The sequence below is a fragment of the Mobula birostris genome, chromosome 4 (assembly GCF_030028105.1).
Source record: "Mobula birostris isolate sMobBir1 chromosome 4, sMobBir1.hap1, whole genome shotgun sequence".
Classification (NCBI taxonomy): domain Eukaryota; kingdom Metazoa; phylum Chordata; class Chondrichthyes; order Myliobatiformes; family Myliobatidae; genus Mobula; species Mobula birostris.
In genome coordinates, this window is record NC_092373.1 from 133,403,609 (window position 1) to 133,424,593 (window position 20,985).

Genomic DNA, 20,985 nt, shown 5'->3' on the forward strand with positions numbered 1-20,985 from the left:
TTCATGATTAAACTGAAAGAGCTTAAAAGAAAACAAAAAACCCTCATGAAGCCTGCATGAAGATCAGTGCATTTAAAGGAATATCATTAAACTTCTAATATGAGAAAAATTCCAGTGATTTGGGGTGGGGAGGGGGCAGCAGAGGGAGAGGGAGTGGGAAGTGGGAGTACATGCACATGCGTATGTGGGTAAGTACAGGCACATGCTCATATGTGTAGATGCAAGGACTTTGGAATATTTAACTCTTCATGGCAGAGTTAAGACCCAAATTTTTAAAAGAACAGCAAGACAGGTTCCAAGAGTCATGTCATGAGATAACAGGTACATGATTGGCCGGTGTGAATGAATTCTTTTTTTGTAAACAGAGACTAGGAAATTATAGACTACTGGATTAAATTTGACTTAATCAATTTAAACATAACTGCAAATCATCAATAATTAAACACTAAAAATTGAACACTGGAAGAACACAGGACTGATGCACAGTCTAAATTCAAGAGGTCAATATACAACCTTAGACCCAATGAATGCTGCTTGACCGAGTTCTTCCAAAATCGATTTTTTCCCAGGTCCCAGCATGTCTCATGTCTCAATTAAAGACCAACTCATTAAATAAATAATTTCAGAGTTGTATACTTTGATAATATGAACCTTTGAAACATCATAATAAACCATCTACCACATGACAGCAGTTTGTGGAAATCTATAGATGGCAAGATTCCTTGAGCTTCAGCACAGAAACAGGCCCTTTGGCACATCTAGTCCATGGCGAACGGTTATTCTGCTTCGTCCCATCAGCCCTCACATGGACCATAGTGCACTGTAACCCTCCCATCCATGTTCTTATCTAGACTTCTCTTAAGTGTTGCAATCAAACACTTCCGCTGGTAGGTCTTTCGACACATATAGCACCCTCCGAATGAAGTTCCACCTCAGGTTCCCTGAAATATTTCACCTTTTATCCTTAACCTATGACCTCTAGTTCTAGTCTCAAATAACTTCTAGTCGCACAGGAGATACCTCCATCACAAATTTCTCCAGCTCAAAATCAGTGTGCTGGAGAGTGTGTCTGAGATACAAACACAGATAAGTGTTTAGACAGTTTTATCCAGGATAAGGCCATGAACCACAGGAAAGCACAGGTTCTGCCCAACAGGTACAATGTACAAAAACCAGATACATTGGAAGAACTTCACCAGCAACTGTGGAAAGAAAAAAACAGTCAAATACCCTTCACCAAAACATTAACCTGAAGCATTAGCTGGTTTCCACTTATGCTGCTTGACTGGCTGAGTTCTTGAAGCATTTGTTTTTGTTTCAGAGTCCAGTATCTGTAGTTATATTTGTTTTTTTTTTCAGTTATGCTGTAATCTGTGCTTATGAGGATAATCAAAAAAACTACAGAGTAGACAGCCACAGTGTATTCCTATTATAGAAGCTAATTATCCCTTCAATCAGTACAACCTTCTGGAGGAGGCCCATGCAATCACAGTGAGAAAATGCAAACTGCAAGTCAGCACTGAACCTGACTGCTGCACTTGGAAGGCAACAGTGATAATCCCTATGCTATCAAGCTGCCAGTGCAATGCCAGGATGAATGGCCTAGCTGTGTTCAAAGCTAGAATGATAGGAAGCTATTGCTATTGCATTCTAAAGAGGGAGGCTGAGCAGCCAGAAGTCGTGATACATATTGCTACCAATAACAAGCTAGGAAAAAGGATAAGGTCCTGAAAAGAGAATACAGGGACCCAGGTGGGAAGCTGAAAAGCAGGACCTAAAGGGTAGTAATCTCTGGATTGCTGCCATGACACATGCCATTGACGACGTGGATCACTGGGATCCCTTCCAGGCAAGGTATGACTTGTACAAAAAGAATGGGTTACACCTGAACTTGAGGAGGACCAATGTTCTCGCAGGCAAATTTACTAAAGCTTTTGGGGAAGCTCTAAATGAGTTTGGCAGGAGTGTGGAAACCAGAGTGACAGGTCAATTGGTATACAGGTAGTGCACTGTGGAGAGACAGAGGCAGGATAGGTAGTTGACAAGGCAAAATTGCAGTCAGAGGGATGCACTAAAGTGTGTCTATTTCAATGCAAGATGCATCAGGAACCAGGGTGATGAACACAGAGCACAGATCAGTACATGGAACAACAATATATTGCAGCTATTACACAGACTTGGTTGTCTTTAACAGCAGGAATGGCTGCTGAATGTTCCAGGATTTACCTTCTTCAAAATGGACAGGAAGGGAGGTAAAAAAGGTGGGGGTGTGGCATTGCTAATCAAGGATAGCATCACAGCTGCAAAAGGTTTAGGTGGGGCCCAGGAAGGATTCCTGATGCAATATATAGACAGGCCAACTAGATGAGAGGACATTCTGAATCTGTTGCTATGTAATGAGCCTGGTCTGGTGCCAGATCTCTCGGTCAGTGAACATTTCGTAGTCAGTGATCAAAACTCCGACCTTTATGGGAGAGTATTTAATTGGGGAGGAGGAATTATGGTGCTATTAGGGAAAACTAGGGAGCATAAATTAGGAATTGATAACTCAAAGAAGTGCACAAACATGTGGAAGACTTTTTAGGGAGTACTTGCCTGTGGCTCTGGAGAGGTTTGTCCCATTGAGGCAGGGAAAGGATGGTAGATAGTGAAGTAACCATGGCTGACAAGAAATGTGGAACATCTAGTCAAGAGGAAGAGAGTTTACAAAGCAAGGATCAGGCAGGGCTCTACAGCGTTATAAGGTAGCCAGGAAGAAGGCATTCTACATGTATGTGAAGAACAGGAGGAGAGCTAGAGTGAGGGAAGGGCCAATCAGTGATAGAAGAGGAAATCGGGAGTCAGAGGAGGCAATGGAATTCCTTAATGAATATTTTGCTTCAGCATTCACCACTGAGAGACCCAAGCATTTGTCAAGGCAGTGTACAACAGGCTGATATTTTAGAACATGTTGACATTAAGAGAGAGTTTGTGCAGGAACTTTTGTAAAACATTAAGATAGATAAGACCTTATGGCAGGATAGGATATACCCCAGGACTTTGGCAATGACCTTTGTGTCCTCACTGGCCACAGGAGTAGTGACAGATGATTGGAGGGTGATAAATGTTTAAAAAGCGGAGCTGGGATAAGTCTGGGAACTAACTACCAGTGAGTCTTACTTTAGTAGTGGGCAAATTATTAGAGAAGATTCTTACAGGTAGGATTTACAAGCATCTGGAGAAGCATAGTTTGATTTCACTAAGGTTCCTCATGATAGGTTCATTCAGAAAGTCAGGAGGCATAAGATTCAAGGAACTTTGGAGATTCAGAGTTGGCTTGCCCATAGAAGGTAGACAGTAGTTGTATTGGAGCACATTCTGTCTGGACGTCGGTGACCAGTGGTGTTCGGCAACAATATGTGCTGTGATCCCAGTTCTTTGTGATATTTATAAATGACTTGGATGAGAAAGTGGAAGGATGGGTTAGTAAGTTTATAGATGACACTGTTATTGGAGTTGTGGAGAGTGTAGTTTGTCGTAGGTTACAAAGGGACATTGACAGAATGCGCACAGCTGGGCTTAAAAGTGGCAGATGGAATTCAACCCAGAAAAGTGTGAAGTGATTCACTACGGAAGGTCAAATTTGAAAGGATAATACAGGATTTATGGCAGGACTAAGTATGGAGGAACAGAAGGATCTTGGAATCTAGTTCCATAGATCCCTCAAAGTTGCCACACAGGTTGATAGGGTTTTTAAGTAGGCCTGTGTTGGCCTTCATTAATCAGGGAATTGAGTTCAAGAGCCGCATGGTAATGTTACAGCTCAATAAAACACTGGTTAAACCATACTTGGAATATTATGCTCAGTTCTGATCACCTCCTTTTAGGAAGGATAGCAGCACGGTAGCATAGTAGTTTACCCAGTGCAGCATATTTTAAGATGATTGGAGAAAAATATAAGATAGATGCCAGAGGCAAGTTTTTATATTTTTTATATATATATATTGCATCCTGTGCACTTCTGTCAAGAGCCACCCAGTAGTTATTCCACCATGAATAGATATACAATGGACAAACACATTGCACATCAGGTACTCAGTCATTCCTCACATCTAAAAAATGACACCATTTCAGAGAATAACTGTACACCTCTGATTTTGTGCTTGGAAACACATGACAATTCTGTACATAATAGCAAGGGATCAAGCTTGTAAAAATCAATATGGTACTTTGTTAAAAAGCAAATAAAATTAATAGCAATATGAAAAACAATTTGTTGAATGGCTAATGATCCAGTTTTCCTAAGGAACCCAATTTGGAATGGCATACACAACCTTAACTTATTTTTATTCACATAGCAAATTTAATTCAAAATGGATTAACTCAAGGTATGTACATCATGTTTTTTTTAAATTCAGTTTTATTTCAGACTGGAGTTTCTCAGATGTAGATATTTTCCAGAAGCTGGAAGTGGTGTTTGTCTTCAATATTTTCAACCAATTATGTTTGAATGATACTCAGCTTAACGCAGATATTTTAAAAGAGTGGTATATTAGTACCATTCCGTAATTCTTTGCCTTTACGAAATAATCCTAAACAAAAATGCAAATATTCACCTTGGCTGGAGCATGGATCCAAACAGCAGGATTCAGAAGAACGTGATCACAAAGTTGTTTAAGTAGAGGACCACCATTCTGCAAGTTACTCAGATATTTAGCAAAGGCCAAACATAGTTCCAGCACTTCTCTGGTGATATGAACTTTGGAAGACTGTAAGAAAAGTGTGATTTCAGATCTTTATGTCTCAATATTTAAACAACTTAAGCATGAAAATGCACTTCTATAGAGAATAAGTCTTTTTGATTTCACTTCTGATTTATCAACAAGTTAGGCATTAACAAAACAAAATTAGAACTCATACCATATTGGTTACCTTGAAACCACAAATTATTCTTTAGTTTAGCTCATGCATTTGTTACACTCAATTCAAAACATTATTCAATCCTCCTTAAAGAGCCATGGATGAATCTGGTTTTTGAAAAACTCGTTTCAAAAAACTGAGCTTACAAAGTTATGCAGGCCTGTATTTGAATTCTACTACTTGATCTGAGATGAACCAAACAGCTCTTTTTAAAAATACCTATATCTCACTAAATCACAAAAATGTCACAATTTAGAAAATGGTGCATGCAGATTATTCATTAACGTTAATCCAAAACTAAAAAGTTGTCCAATTGCCACAAATGATTCTAAATTAAATAAGCAACAAAACAGTACAGAAGACAGAATACACTGCTAACCAGATATAGCTCGCCTTCTGGGAGTCTTGAAAAAAACTGCATCATTCACCCACAACAGAAGACTTCAATTTTCATCCTAACCACTAGATGGGGTATCTCACCCAAGGAATAAAACATGACCAGAGTAAACTGACCATTTACACCATAGTTTAAAACTAATCTTTAAAATAGGTCACAAGAACACGATGAAACAGGGGTAGGAGTATACAACCCGACCACACAAGCCTGCATTCATGCTTCAACTATACTGGTCTCAATTCTTCTCTGAGCCAGTTCCTCATAGCCTTCAATTTCTCAATCTTTCAAACATTTGCCCATCTTCACATAAAACATACCTAATGTATATTTACTCTGAGACACCACTCTCCAAACATTCACTATCCTTTTGAGGTAGCCAGTTTCAAGTGGCCAGCCTCTTACTTACCAGCTAAGTCCCCTTGTTTGTGATTCTCCTACTAGTGAAAATAATTCAATAGAACACCAATCTTGTTAAGGTGACATAGAATCTTTTATGTTTGAGTGCATTCTTATATCCGTCAATCTTCTGTAACTCCAGAGAATATAGACCCAAACTGTCTACCATAACTTGATAAGACATCCCAGGAATTAGCCTGGTGAAACTCCTTTGTTCAACCTCCACTGCAGCTACATCCCTTTGGAAATGGCACTAAAACTGTACAAAGTCTTCTAGATGTGGCTACACAAACACCTTGCACAACTGCAAAAAAAAACTTATTCTTAAAATCCAATCTCACTGCAACAAAGGCAAACATGTTGTTCACAGTCTTTAATTACCTGCTGGACCTGCCTACTAACAGTGATTTATGTAACTAGAATTGCTTCGTCAAGTGCCTTTGCTCTGTCCACCACAAAAGGTGCAATTTCCCGTTGGCTACCTATTTCAATTCTACTTCCCATTCCATAATGTCCGACCATGGCTTCCTCTCACAAAGAGTCCATTCTCAGGTTGGAGAAGTAACACTTCATTTTCCATCTGGGCAGTCTCCAATCTGATGGCCTGAACATCAATTTCTCTAACTTCCAGTTTTTTCTATCCCTTCTCCAGTCTCTCTTTCTCCATTCCCCATTAAGGTTCACCTCCTACCCCTCATCTTCACCTGCCCATCACCTCCCTCTGGCGCCCCTTCTTCTCTCTTTTCTCCCATGGTCCACTGTTCCCTATCAGATTCCCCTTCAGCCATTTATCTCTTCCACCCATTACCTCCCAGTTTTTCGTTGCATTTCCCCTCCACCAGTTCACCTGGTTTCACCTACCTGCCAAGCTTGTACTCCTTCCCCTCACCCCAACCTTATTTTGGTTTCTTCTTTTTCCAGGCCTGATGAAGGTTCGTGGCCCAAAACTGTTTATTCCTCCATAGATGCTGCCTAACCTTCTGAGTTCCTCCAGAATTGTGTGTGTGATGCTCTGGATTTCCAGCATCTGCAGAATCTTGTGTGTGTTCCATTTAAATAATCTACCTTCCTGATTATTTTTACAAAAACGCAATACTTCATGCTTTCACACATTAAACTCCATTTGCCAGATTTTCACCCAACATACATCCTGTTGCAGAATCAACGTCCTCATAACAACATGTCCTTTGGCCTACCTCTGTATCGTCAGCAAATTTGGAAAACTTACACATCATTCTCTCAATCAGGTCATTAATATAAAAGACAAATATTTAAATCGAGGGTCAAGAATTGATGCTTGGGGTATTCAATTAGTTACACCCCTCCAGTCTGAAAAAGACCCAACATAAAACCCACCACCTCTGCAGCTACTTCCTTTTGAATCTTGATGCAGACCATCCAAGTCCTTGTGCTCTGTCTACCTTTAACCTGTGAGTTGCTATAATAATTATCCCTTTTAATTAAGATTTTTTAAAACAAGTTCCTTCCTGCTTTTAATTAGTCCACATTATCTTTGGTATCATTGTAGTATCCTCCATGGTGAGGACTGGTGCAAAAAAAATGTATCTATCAATTCTTTGTTCCCTGTTAGTAATATAACAATATACCATAACTACCTAGCTTTCTTCTTCCTGTCTCTATACCCATAGAAACTGTTTGCTTTGATATTACTCAAAAATATTTTATTTTCTTATGAGCATTTTACTCTTTAGCTGCTGAATCCTAAAATAAAATGAATCTCAAAGTAGTATATAACAGATACATACCTTGACAATACAAAGTTTATATCTAACAAAATAGTTCATTTTGTCTATGGCAAGTAATGATTTTTTCCAGATACAACAAGCATATGCAAAATAACAATCTGAAATTCAACTTTTGAAATATTTTCTCAATACAAATTTACCAGTTTCCTTATTATGAAGCCATAATTAGCAAGTACCAGAAAGGTAGGCATTGGGTCATGTAGACTAGCCATTCAGGCTTCGTTTTCAATGAAGCCATCCTACAATTTAAAATATAGACTTTGCAAATGCTAAATATAGTGTTAAATTAAAACACTAATTTGGTATAACTTGAATTTTAATGTACTTTGCTTAATATGACTCACTTGGTTCAGCTTAGCTCATTTTAAATTCATTCACCTGGATGCTTTAAGGAAGTACACTCAAGCTAAACTATCGTAATATTTACCTTTTCAAGGGTATAGCCAATGACAAGGAAACCCTTGCAAGAGAGAATTTGTTCTTGCATAGCCACTGAATTCTTCAGCAACTCCATTATAAATGCCAGCAATGTGCAACTGAAATTTAAAAATATTAACATTTCAGTATTTTACACGTAAACAAGGAGAATTTTACAAAACAATTTAGTTTGGCACTCAGCATTTACTTTAACTGCAAATATCAGCATTATCTTATATGTGCTTTTAAACATCCTTCACATAAAGCTTCCTATACACCAAAATATTAGACCCCAACCAAAACCGCAGGTTGTTGAATATCTCCAAACTATCTGGAAATAATAAGTAACCATCAAGTTACATTGTGTCTGAAGATCCTAACTAGATGATGACTAGAAGGAAAAGCCTTGAGAACATGTACAATTTATGGGCCCAATACAGAAAAATCAATTATCCACTTCATGCAGAATTACAAGGAGCAATGTGGCAGAATGTCCATCTCACGATAGACAAAATCAAACAATTGAGCTATCCTTGACTTTGTCAAGTAACTTGGCTGGTGAAGGCTTGGTTCTCAGGTACTTGGCTAGCCAGCAATTCAGTGGGACAATGCCAAGAGACAGTTTCCAGGCCAAGTAAAGAAAACACTGGGGAATCTCTGGACTGACCTAGGGGAGCTACCAAACAAACATGGGATTAATCAGCATATTTATTTAACCAGTACCTATAAAAGCCTGGCACATTCTAGATAATCCAATTATTTACTTTAAGCAGAAGTCAACAGCAGAAAGGTTAAGAAAAACACTAAAAATTGGGACCTGTGCACAATTTTAAAATCCACACAAGTCACTACAACGTGCAGTGGATTCTGGTTACTTGGGACACATCAGGACCTGTATATTTTTGGCCCAATCAAGCAGCTGCCCCAACTAACCAATGGCTCAATGACCAGAATCCACTTATTTGCATTGGTACGTGAAAATACAAGAACATTAAAAAAGTGTATATGATATGTTCTCTAGATTACTTATTTATTTCTGCTTCTTTCTTCAGGAAATGTAGAAAACATTGCATTTTCAAGTTCCAGATTGTTTTCATGTATTTGATAAATCTGCAATCAATTTTTAAAGACATTATGAACACATGGCCAGAGTTTGGTGGGAACTGCCTCGAGTGCTGTACCCAACTGCAAGAATTCGTCCTTCTATCTGTACAACATATGCAGAGGACCCAGACTTGCTGGGGACTCTAATTGGGGTTCTGCCAATGTGCTCTAAAGTTAAAGTTCTCATGATTTCCATGAGTGCCACCTGCCCGTAAATTTTCCTTCAAATATGCTGGAAAATCTGCCTGCTGAATTTTTCTTGAGTAAAATTTGGTGCTGGGAAAAAAATCCATTCATATCAATGCAAAGGAAAAGATGTGCATTATTTAAATAGATTAAAAAAATGTAAATTTAACCAAACTTAAAACATGTTGAAATTGATAAACATCTGGACCAAGTAAATGGATACAAATTGTTTTATTTTTATATTTGATCACTTTAAAACTAATTCTTACTGATTTTTCAATAGTTTTGAAATTTTTTTTTACATGTTTTTGCATGCATAGGGCATTCAGAAGCCCTTGACAGCTTGCCAAAGCCAAAAATGTACAATAGAATACGATCAAAGATTTATCAACTGTTTGATGAGCACAGTTGTGGCTTTGTAAAGGGGTGCAGAAGCATACTGCATTAACCTTCATACTGGGTGACGTTAGAAAGCAAACTAGCATTGGTCAATCTAAAAAAGGCACGATCAAACTTTGTCACATCAGTAGCATGCAAATAGCAGTAAGTTCCAAAATATTTTTCTGCTAAATGACCAAGTTATTTGCCTTTTACCACAAGGTTTAATGAGTTACTGCATACTTTAATTTTTTTTATACCATGCTGCCAGCAGATCAGCATTACCTTTTTTTTATAACTGGTCACTAATACTCTCAATCTAAATACTGTCAGCATGAAAATGTATAATGATCCAGAATGTGGGAAGTCACCATCTAAAGAAAGTTGGGTTACAATCAAATTCACAACAGCAACATTGTGTCATGATAATAACCTTTCCCTCAATGTCAGCCAAGCAAAAGAACTGGTTATTGGCTTCAGGAAGGAAGCAGTGCACATAACCAGTCTTAAAAGCGTTGAGGTTGAGAGTTGAGAGCTTCAGCTTCCAAGCAGAGAACATCACCAATAGAACGTCCTGGTCAAACCACGCAGACATCACAGCCAAGAAAGGTCTTCGATGCCTCTACATCCTCAGGAGACTGAAGTAATTTGGCATGTCTCCTTTGACCCTTACCACCTTTTATCAATGCACTATAGAAAATATCCCATCTGGATGCAGCACGGCTTGGTATGGCAGTTATTCTGCATGTGACCACAAGAAAATGTAAACCAAGGTGCAAGACACAGGAAACCAGGTGACAGTCAGGAAGGGGAAAGGGATTGAGGAGCAAGTTCAGAGTACGCCTATGGTTATCTGCCTCAAAAACAGGTATACCACTTTGGGTACTGTTTGGGGGAGGGGGCAGAGGGAGAGAGATGACCCAACAGAGGAAAGTCACGGCAGTTGGGTGTCTGGCACTGAGTCTGCCTCTGTGATTCAGAAGGGAAGCAGAGGGGAAGAGCGCACTGTGGAGACAGGAGATTCATTAGTTAGGAGAACAGACCGGAAGTTCTGTGGGCGAGAATGGGATTCCCAGATGGAATGTTGCCTCCCAGGTGCCAGGGTCCAGGACATCTCAGATCGAGTCCTGTGTTCTGAAGTGTAAGGGTGAAGAGCTAGAAGGCTGTGGTCCACGTTGGTACCAATGACATGGGTAAGATGAGTGACAAGGATCTACATTGGGAGTTCAGGGAGTTAAGTGCCAAGTTAAAGGGCAGGACCTCCAGGGTTGTGAACTCCAGATTGCTACTCATGCCACATGCTAGTGAAGTCAGAACTAGGAAGATTATAGTTTAACATGCGGCTAAGGAGTTGGTGTAGGAGGGAGGGCATAAGATTTTTGCATCATTTTGTTCTCTTTCAGGGAAGGTTTGCACCTGAACTGGAGGGGGGACTAAAATCCTAGCGGGAAGGTTTGTTAACGCAGCATGGTAAGGTTCAACCCAGAGTTGCAGGGGGATGGGAACCAGAGTGCTAGAACAGTTAATGGAGAGGTAGTGGAGACAGATGCTGGTTAGACCTCAAAGTCAGGAATCAAAAGGATGAGCACGGTGCAACTAGAGTCCTGAGCTGCGTATTCTTCAATGCAAGAAATATCGTAGGAAAGGCCGATGAGCTCAGGGCATGAATCAACACCTGGAATTATGATGGTGTAGCTATTTGTGAGACTTGGTTGCAGGAGAGGCAGGACAGACAGATCAATATTCTGGGGTTCCATTCTTTTAGACATGACAGAGCACAAGGAAAATGTCACTGCGGTGCTCCATCAGAACAGACTGGAGAACTTGACTAGTGAGGCTTTACGGGTGGAAATGAGAAATAAGAAAGGTATGATGACGTTTAATGGGGCTATATTACAGACCACCCAATAGTCCTAGGTATTTAGAGGAACTAATTTCTAAAGTGATTGCAGACTGTTGCAAGAAACAAAGTTGTTATATTAACTTTCCACATACTGAGAATCCCATACTGTAAAAGGATTAGATGAGAAAGTGTTTCTCAAATGCATTCAAGAATGTTTCCTTTACCAGTGCATAGAAGTCCCAATGAGAGAGTGTGCGATACTGGATCTGCTATTAGGGAATGAGACAGGGCAGGTAACAGAAATTTGTGTTTGGGAACACTTTGCTTCCAATACCCACAATGCCATTAGTTTCAAAGTAAGTATGCAAAAATATAGGTCTGGTCCGCAGGTTGAGATTCTAAATTGAAGAAAGGACAATTTTGATGATATCAGAAATGATCTGGCAAATTAGGATTGGGACAGGCTGTTTTCTGGCAATGGTGTACTTGGTAAGTGGAAGGCCTTCAAAAATTAATTTTGAGTGTACAAAATGTTTGTATGTGCCTGTCAGAATAAAAGGTAAAGATAACAAGTGTAGGGAACTTAGGTTTTCAAGAGATATTGAGGACCTGGTTAAGAGAAAAAAAAGGAGGTGCATAGCAGGTATAGGCAAGCAGGAACAAATGAGCTGCTTATGAAGTTTAAGAAATGCAAGAGAACACTTAAGAAAGAAATCAGGGCTAAAAGGCATTTAGTTGCTCTAGCAGACAAGGCAAAGAAGAATCGTGCTTTTCGCACATTGGCCTTCGAAAATCAAAGTATTGAGTACAGGAGCTGGGATGATATCTTTAAGTTGTAAAAGACATTGGTGAGGCCTTACTTGGACTAGTGTACGCAGTTTTGGTCACCTACCTACAAGAAAGATGTAAACAAGGTTGAAAAAGTACAGAGAACATTTACAAGAATGTTGCCAGGTCTGGAGGACCTGAGTTATAAGGAAAGATTGAACAGGTTAGGAATATATTCTTTGGTATGAAAAATATTGAGGAAATTTGATAGAGGTGTATAAAATTATGAGGGGCATAGATAGGGTAAATGCAAGCATGCCTTTTCCACTGAGGTTGGCTGGGACTAGAACCAGAGGTCATGGGTTAAGAGTGGAGGTTTCCTGGTGGTGGCTGATGGAGTAACAGCAATCTGCCATTGCTCCAACTTTAATTACCTTACTATTTCCAACCTATCTTGAAACTTCTTTTTTAAGTGTGATATTCCTTCATTATGGCTGGAAGGAGTGCCAGATGATTTTCCTGCCTCTTTGGATTCTATTATGGATTTGCTGCAAAGTCATACATGAGAAGCCTCTGAGAAGTTTCAACAATTCAACACTGAATTTAAACAAACAGATGGTAAATTGGACTCTGTCCAACAAACTCATAATGAACACGATAAACATATTAAAGATAATGAGGAAAATTTGTTGGCTCTGGAAACAGAAGTGGATGAATTGCAGAAGATTTGTGAAAAGTAGTCGAAGTCCAACGAAAAGTTAAGACAGAAGATTATCGACCTAGAAGATAGAAGTAGAAGGAACAACCTACTGGTTCTGGGTCTCGGAGAATTAATCGAAGGTAATCATCCTATGGAGTTTTTTGCAAACTTTTAGCAAGAATTATTTCCGGAGATTTTGACATCAGTACCTATGATCGGTTGAGATCACAGATCTCCTGTGTTTAAACCTCCTAATGCTCAGAGACCAAGATCAGTAATAATCTGTTTTCAGGAATTTAAAACAAAAGAACTCTTAATTCACGATTCTCATCGAAGAGGCATGATTGACTAAAATGGTCGCAAGATTAGAATTGTTGAAGATTATTCTCCTGAGCTTATGCGGGAACGTGTTAAATTCAAAGAAGTTATGTCCGAGCTTCTTTAATATGGGTTTCAAGCCTTCTCTTCGCTACCCAGCCCAACTCAGGATCACACTTAAAAACGGTTATTTTGAATGGTTCCACTCAACTGTTGAAGCACAAGTTTTTAAAATCCGAAGGCTAACTGTTTAGTTTCTCTTTACAGGAAGACACAAGATTAAATGAGAAACTTTTAATTCGCAAATCCCATTGAAGGGGCATCATTGGTTATAGGGCGGAATATTAAGATTCTCGAAGATTATTCGCTCGAGGTTACGCAGGAATGTGCTAAGTTTAAACAAACTCTGTTGGAATTTTTTTTAACAAGTGTTTTAACCCGTCCCTTGGCTACCCAGTTTGACTGAGAATCTCATTAAAGATGGATCCTTTGAATGGTTTCATTTGAATGCTCAAGCACAAAGATTTTTTATATTTGAAGGCTAATTGCTTAGTCTGTTTTTCCATGAAGATATAAGATTAATGTTCAATGTCTATCTGTATGAATAATTGTATCTTTTACTTTTGATAAACCTCTGTAACTAATTTCCTTTTGTATTTTTAATGCTGTATTTTTGATATATGAGAATTGAATCTCTTGTTTGGGTATTGTTTAGTCTAGATTGGAAGATAAATAACCTTGAAACTAATTGGAGCGATCACCAGGTTTTTTTTTTTGGGGGGGGGATGTCTGTAGTTTGTAGATGCCGACTTTCTATTGGTCTGTTTTCTTTCTTTGGGAGGTGGGCAGGGTTATGTTTGTTTTTCCAAGAAGCTGTTTTCGAATTTTTAGCCAACTTGTTGCTTGGTTACAATTTCTCAAGGTTTGTGTTTTCAACTTACATTTTAACCCTTCCTTTAAATAATATTAAAAATGGACCAAACTATTAATTTACTCAGTTTTAACGTGAAAGGGTTTAAATCACGCTGTTAAACATAAGATTTTCCCCTAAATTAAGAAATTTAAGGTCTCTATTTTTTTTTACAAGAAACTCACATACGCAAATGTGATAATCTACGTTTTTTTAGCCGTTGGAATAGACTTTGTTTTCACTCTTTTCAGGTCAAATCTAGAAGAGTGTTGATTCTTATATAATACACTTTCCTTTGTCCAACATGCAGTTACATTCAGTGTCTGATACTAATGAACGTTTTGCTATAGTTTCAAGAAAACTAGATAATAAATTAATAGTATTCGCCAATGTGTATGCTCCAAACGTAGATGACCCAGGACTCTTTGGATGCTTTTTCTCATTTTTACCAGATCTGAATCTTTATTCTTTGGTGATGGGAGGAGATTTTAACTGTTGGTTAGACCCAATTTTAGACCGATCATCTTCTAAACCAGCATCCCTTAATAATTCAGTTTTGTTTATTCAATCCTTTTTATTGAAGTGTGGTATAGTTGAAATTTGGCATTTTTTACATCCTTTAGATAGGGAGTATCCGCTTTTTTTTTTTTACCATGTTCATCACACATATTCCAGGATTGATTTTTTTTTTTAAATCGATAGTCAAATGATTTCATCAGTTCATTCCTGTGACTATAAAGAGATTGCTGTTTCAGATCATGCTCCTATATTTTTATCTTTAAAACTCCCAGGTATTCTTCAAACCAACAGATTTTGGCATTTTAATACAACTTTGTTATCTGATAAGGAATTTTTAAAATTTTTAGAGAAGTATATTATTTTGTTTTTTGAAGAGAATAAAAAGGAAGGGACTTCTAATCTTATTGTATGTGATACTTTCAAGACCTATATTAGAGGACAAATTATTTTTTATGCTGTGAGTATTAAGAATAAAGCTAATAAAGAAAGAATTGAATTAGCCAATCAATTAAAACAATTAGATCAAAAATATGCTATAGCTCTGGACGCTGTTTTATATAAAAGACGTGTTGAAGTTAAAACTAAATACGATCTTCTGTTAACATATCCAAATGAAACTCAACTTCTTAACGATAAAACTCAATTTTACATTCACGGAGATAAATCAAGCAAAGTATTGGCCAACCAATTAAAAGCTTCTGTAGTTAAACGACAAATCAAAGAAATTTGCAAAACTAATGGTGGTAGGACAACTGATTACTCTGAAATAAATGTTACCTTTAGAGAATTCTATTCTAAACTTTATAGTTCTGATTCCCCTAAAGATAATACTAGATCAATTAAATATCCCTGCACTTTCTGCAGATAATTGCAAACAGATGGATCAACCCATTTCTTATAAGGAAATCGCCGAGGCTATACATTCATTACACTTGGGGAATGCTCCAGCTCCAGATGGATTTTCTGGAGAATTTTATAAGGCTTTTTCTTCATTAATTATACCACAGTTACACTTAGCCTTTTTGAAAATTGGGTAGTTTGCCTCAATCTTTTTATGAAGCTTCTATTTCACTTATGTGTGGGCACATGGCCAAGTGGTTAAGGCATTCGACTAGCAATCTGAAGGTCGTGAGTTCAAGCCCCAGCCAAGGCAGCGTGTTGTGTCCTTAAGCAAGGCACTTAACCACACAGTTCTCTGCAACGACACTGGTGCCAGGCTGCATCAGCCCTTGCCCTTCCCTTGGACAACATCGGTGTTGTGGGCAGTATGGGCAACTGCCAGTCTTCCATACAACCTTGCCCAGGCCTGCAGCCTGGAGAGTGAAGACTTTCCAGGCGCAGATCCATGGTTTCGCAAAACTAACAGATGCCTTTATATTTTGCTTATCCTAAAAAAGAACAAGGATCCAACTGAATGCTCTTCATATAGAGCAAATTTCATTACTTAATGTAGTTCTGGTTCATAGGATTGAAAATATCTTATCTTCTATTATTTCTGATGATCAGACTGGATTTATTAAAAACCAATATTCCCATTTTAATATAAATCGTGTATTAAATGTTACTTATTCTCCTTCTCAGGAGATATTGGAATGTGTGATATCCTTAGATGCTGAGAAGGCCTTCGATCGGGTTGAATGGAATTATTTATTTAAAACCTTACAAAAATTTAATTTTGGACCAGATTTTATTCAATGGATTAAATTACTTTATTTATCTCCTTCTGTTCGGGCTCTTACTAATTTTCAAAATTCCAAATCATTTAAACTTCACCACGGAACTAGACAAGGCTGTCCGTTGAGTCCTCTGTTTTTTGATTTAGCTTTAGAACCCCTTGCCATTGCTTTTCGAGAATCTAATGGTATCTGTAGTATTTTAAGGAGAGGTATCACCCACAAAATCTCACTTTACGCTGACAATATATTGCTTTATATCTCTAATGCTGAGACCTCGTTACCTTGTGTACTTTCTTTACTCTCCCGTTTTGGCCAGTTTTCAGGATATAAATTGAACCGACCTTTAAATCATTTGGTATCAATTAATACTAATCTCCCTTTTAAAATTGTAAGGAATCAATTTACTTATTTGGGTGTAACAATCACTAAGAACTACAAACACCTGTTTAAAGAAAACTTTCTTACTTTATTGAACCATTCTACCTAAATTTATATATCTTTTTCAGGCTTTACCCATTTTTATTCCTAAATCCTTTGTTGACTCTCTTGAATCTATTTTATCCTCCTATATATGGAAAAATAAATGTCCTCATTTAAATAAAATTTATCTTCAAAAACTTAAAAAGTCTGGAGGTTTAGCTTACCTAATTTTAGGTTTTATTACCGGGCAGCTAATATACAATATCTTACATTTTGGCTATATTATACAAACGTTTGTATTAATCGTGTAGACTGTCCGGTATGGGTTTCTTTAGAAGCTGATTCTGTTAATAAATTTTCTATTATTTCTCTTCTTAGACCCTCACTTCCTATATTTGTAAGTAAATTAACTGATAATTTAATAGTTAAACATACTCTGAGGATTGGATACGATTTAGAAACATTTTGGTTTATTGAGATTTTCCCTTTCTAGTCCCATTTATTCTAATTTTTTAAACCCTCCATGACTGATTTAGTCTTTAAAGAATGGGACAGGTTGGGTATTAAATGTTTTTTGGGATCTCTTTGTTGGAGAAAATTTTTTTTCATTTGAGCAATTGTCAGCTAAATATAGCCTACCCAAAACACACTTTTTTTTAAAAAAGATATCTACAAATCAGAGACTAAGATCTCAATTATGCACATTTCCTATCTCAGATAAGAACTTACCAGATGTAATTTTTAATTTGACACCTTTTTATAATGGCTCAGTATCTATGGTATTATAGTATGTTACTGGAGACAAGGAATGTTTCTTTAGACAAAATTAAGAATCTCTGGGAACAAGATTTACAGACATCAATATCTGAGGAAACTTGGAATGAAATTTTTAAACTGGTTAATACTTCATCGCTATGTGCTCGCCGTTCCTTCATGCAATTTAATGCGGTACATAAGAGTCCATATGTCTAAAGATAAGCTATCCCGTTTTTATTCGGATATATCTCCCTATTGTGATAGATGCAATAATGGAGAAGCTTCATTAATTCATATGTTTTGGACTTGTCCATGTCTTGAAAAATATTGGAAGGAAGTTGTTCAAACTTTTTCTTTACTTTCCAAAGTCAATTTTAAGCCTAATCCTCTGACTACCTAATCTATTCGGTATTGTTACAGGACAAGATATCAAGTTGAAATTGGCCTTTAGCTCTCTTATAGCTAGGAGGGCGCTTTTGTTTAAATGGAAAGATGTTTCTCCTCCTACTCATGCTCAATGATTACGCGACGTTATGTCATGCTTAGATTTAGAGAAGATTCGTTGTTCAATTTCTGAATCTCGTCAAGACTTTCAAACATTGTGGGGACCCTTTCTGAATTACTTTCAAAACTTTCAAAACCCTCAATTCACTGTTTAAATTAGATGTTGGCTATTATTAATTTTTATTGTACGAGGAGGTATTTTACCTTTTTGCTCCTTAATAAACAGCTTCGGTCTTGGTAGGGGTTAGACTCTTTTTGTAATTAGTATATTTCAATATAACTTTGACTAACCTACATGAATACAGGGTAATGAGATTGTTATTATGAATAGATATAATGTAATTGGTAGGTTTTTTTTAAACCTTTATATATACCTTCTTGTACTCTATTCTTCTATGTAGAAACTATTAAAAATATTGAAAGAGAGTGAAAGGTATGAAGTTTAAGAGGAAAATGAGGGGAAACTTATTCACTCAGAGGTTCATGAAAGTGCTGGTGTGTGCCAGCTCAATTTAAACATTTAAGAGAGGTTTGCACAGGTACATGGATAGTAGGGGTATGGAGCGCTATGGTCCTGGTGCAGGTCAATGGGAGTAGGTGGTTTAAATCGTTTTGGCATGGACTGGATGAGCTGAAGGGCCTATTTCTGTACTGTACTTCTCTATGACTCTATGAAACTGCAGACAGCAGTGGTCACAGCTCAGCGCGTCATGGAAACCAGTCTCCACTCCATGGACTCACTGCCTCAATAAAACAACCAACATAATCCAAGTCCCCATTCATCACAAATATTCTTTCTTCTCTCCTTTTCCATCAGGCAGAAGATAAAAATGCCTAAAAGCATGTACCATCAGATCAAGGACAGCTTCTAGCCATCTGTTATAACAATATTTGTGTAGATTTAAATCGTTTAGAGAAATTAGACTTCATAAGACTAGAAATGGACTCAATTTGAAATATTTTTATTGTTTTTTAAATAAAGAGAGCATAGTATAAAGGTTTGTGCAGTTCATAACAACTGTATCAAATGTACAATTCACATCTATGAAAGAGATGCACCCATATTACAATCATGCTTCAGTTGCCTCCCTGCCCCAACCCACTCCTCCCAATCCCCATCTCCAGGTCATCATTGCATTAGCAAAAAGGGTTAAACAGAACCTTTGTCCCCACAGAGCTGCATTGGTATAGAGAAGGTGTATTTTCCTAATACATAAACTGTTGTATATTTACAAGTCTGGGTCCGTAGAATTTTACTGGGAAATGCTGGAAGTCAAGAATTTATGTGCAGAGGAAAGGAAGAAAGGATGGACCTTTAGTTTGGCTGGGAATTCTGAAAATATTCAAGAAAGGGTCCCCACACCTTTTGGAACGTTATGTCCAAGTTGAGAATTAAATAATGGATCTTCTCAAGGTGTAGACTGGACATAATGTCCCTGAGCCACTGAGCGTGGATGGGCGGGGCAGCATGAGGCAAAAGACAGTGTGCGACGTTTAGTCGGACTTAGATGCATGTCCCTGTCTCCAGAGGCGCCGAAAAGAGCAATCAAAGGGTTAGGTTCCAAATTGTAATTAAGTATTTGGGATAGAGTTTGGAAAACATCTTTCCAGTATTTTTCCAAGCTAGAGCATGTGCAGTACATGTGAATAAGGGAAGCCTCGCCCCTTTTGCATTTGTCGCATTAGGGATTAACATCTGGGTAAATGCGAGATAAGTTAGTTTTAGACATATGGGCCCTGTGTATGACCTTGAATTGCAACAAGCAGTGACAGGCACATAAAGAGGTTGAGTTAACTAACTCAAGAATTGAATTCCATACATCAACTGACAGAGAGAAATTTAAATCTTGCTCCCAGGCAGTTTTAATTTTGTTAAGGGGGGCTCGCCTCAGGACCGCTAACTTGTTGCAAATAGTAGATATTAGACAAGTCTGGGTATGTAGAATTTTACCGGGAAACGCTGGAAGTCAGGGATTTATGTGCAAAGGTAAGGAAGACAGGATGGACCTTTAGTTTGGCTGGGAATTCTGAAGATATTCAAGAAAGGGTCCCACAATGGATACATGCAGAGAAACATATCAACAATGTTTGTGTCGGGTGCCTCAGGGAAGTTTGATTTCAAAGGGCTGATAAAATGTCTAATTTGCAAATATCTCAAGAAATGAGTGTTGGGTAAGTTAAACTTTGCAGACAGTTGTTCAAATGATGCAAAGCAGTTGTCTATAAAAAGATCTTTAAGGCACCTGACGCTCTTTCTATACCAGTCTTGAAATGTTGAATCATGTACAGAAGGCTGGAAGAGATGATTATATAGAATAGGACTTGAAAGAGAGAAGCCATGGAGACCACTATACTTTCTGAACTGAGCCCATACTCTCAGGGTGTGCTTTATAACAGGATTAACAATTGGTTTAGGCACAAGAAAAGGGAGTGTGGATCCAAGAAGTGCGGAGATGGAGAAACTCTTAAAAGAGTTCAGCTCTTTTGCCACCAATATTGGGCAGTCAGATTGGTTGTAAAAATGAGACCAAAAGATGAGACAGCGTATATTAGCTGCCCAGTAACAGAAGCGGAAATTGGGCAAAGCCATGCCCCCAACACTTTTAGATTTTTGAAGGTGGACTTTATTCAGTCAGGGACGCTTGCCCTTCCATAAGTAGGACGATATGACTGAGCCTAGCGAGTCAAAGAAGGTTTCAGGAATGAAAGTTGGTATAGATTGAAAAAAGTGTAAGAATTTAGGAAGGATGTTCATTTTGACAACATTAATTCGGCTCATCAGGGACATGGACAGGGGTGACAACTGTGCTAGGCTCTGTTTTGTATGATTTAACAAATTAATGAAATTTTCTCCAAAAAGACAGTTATGTTTCCTTGTTACTGTGACGCCGAGGTAAGTAAATTGATTATTCACTTCCTTAAAAGGGAGGTTATGGAACTCTGGTGCTTGTGCTTCTCTATTTATTGGAAAAAGTTCGCTCTTGTGTAAATTAAGTTTGTATCCTGAAAACTGGCTAAATTTGTTAAG

The 20,985-nt window shown here is 37.9% G+C and overlaps 1 protein-coding gene across 2 annotated transcripts in view; it reads right to left on the reverse strand.

Annotated features, from left to right (window-relative positions):
• The window catches only part of lrba (LPS-responsive vesicle trafficking, beach and anchor containing), an 803,145-nt gene that overhangs the window by 711,639 nt on the left and 70,521 nt on the right, over positions 1-20,985 (reverse strand). For both annotated transcript variants that reach the window (XM_072256051.1, XM_072256050.1), the window contains exons 11-12: positions 7,886-7,994; positions 4,596-4,748 (exon numbers count right to left, since the gene is read on the reverse strand). In XM_072256051.1, coding sequence (XP_072112152.1) covers positions 4,596-4,748; positions 7,886-7,994 — 262 coding nt within the window. The remainder of the gene's footprint in view (positions 1-4,595; positions 4,749-7,885; positions 7,995-20,985) is intronic.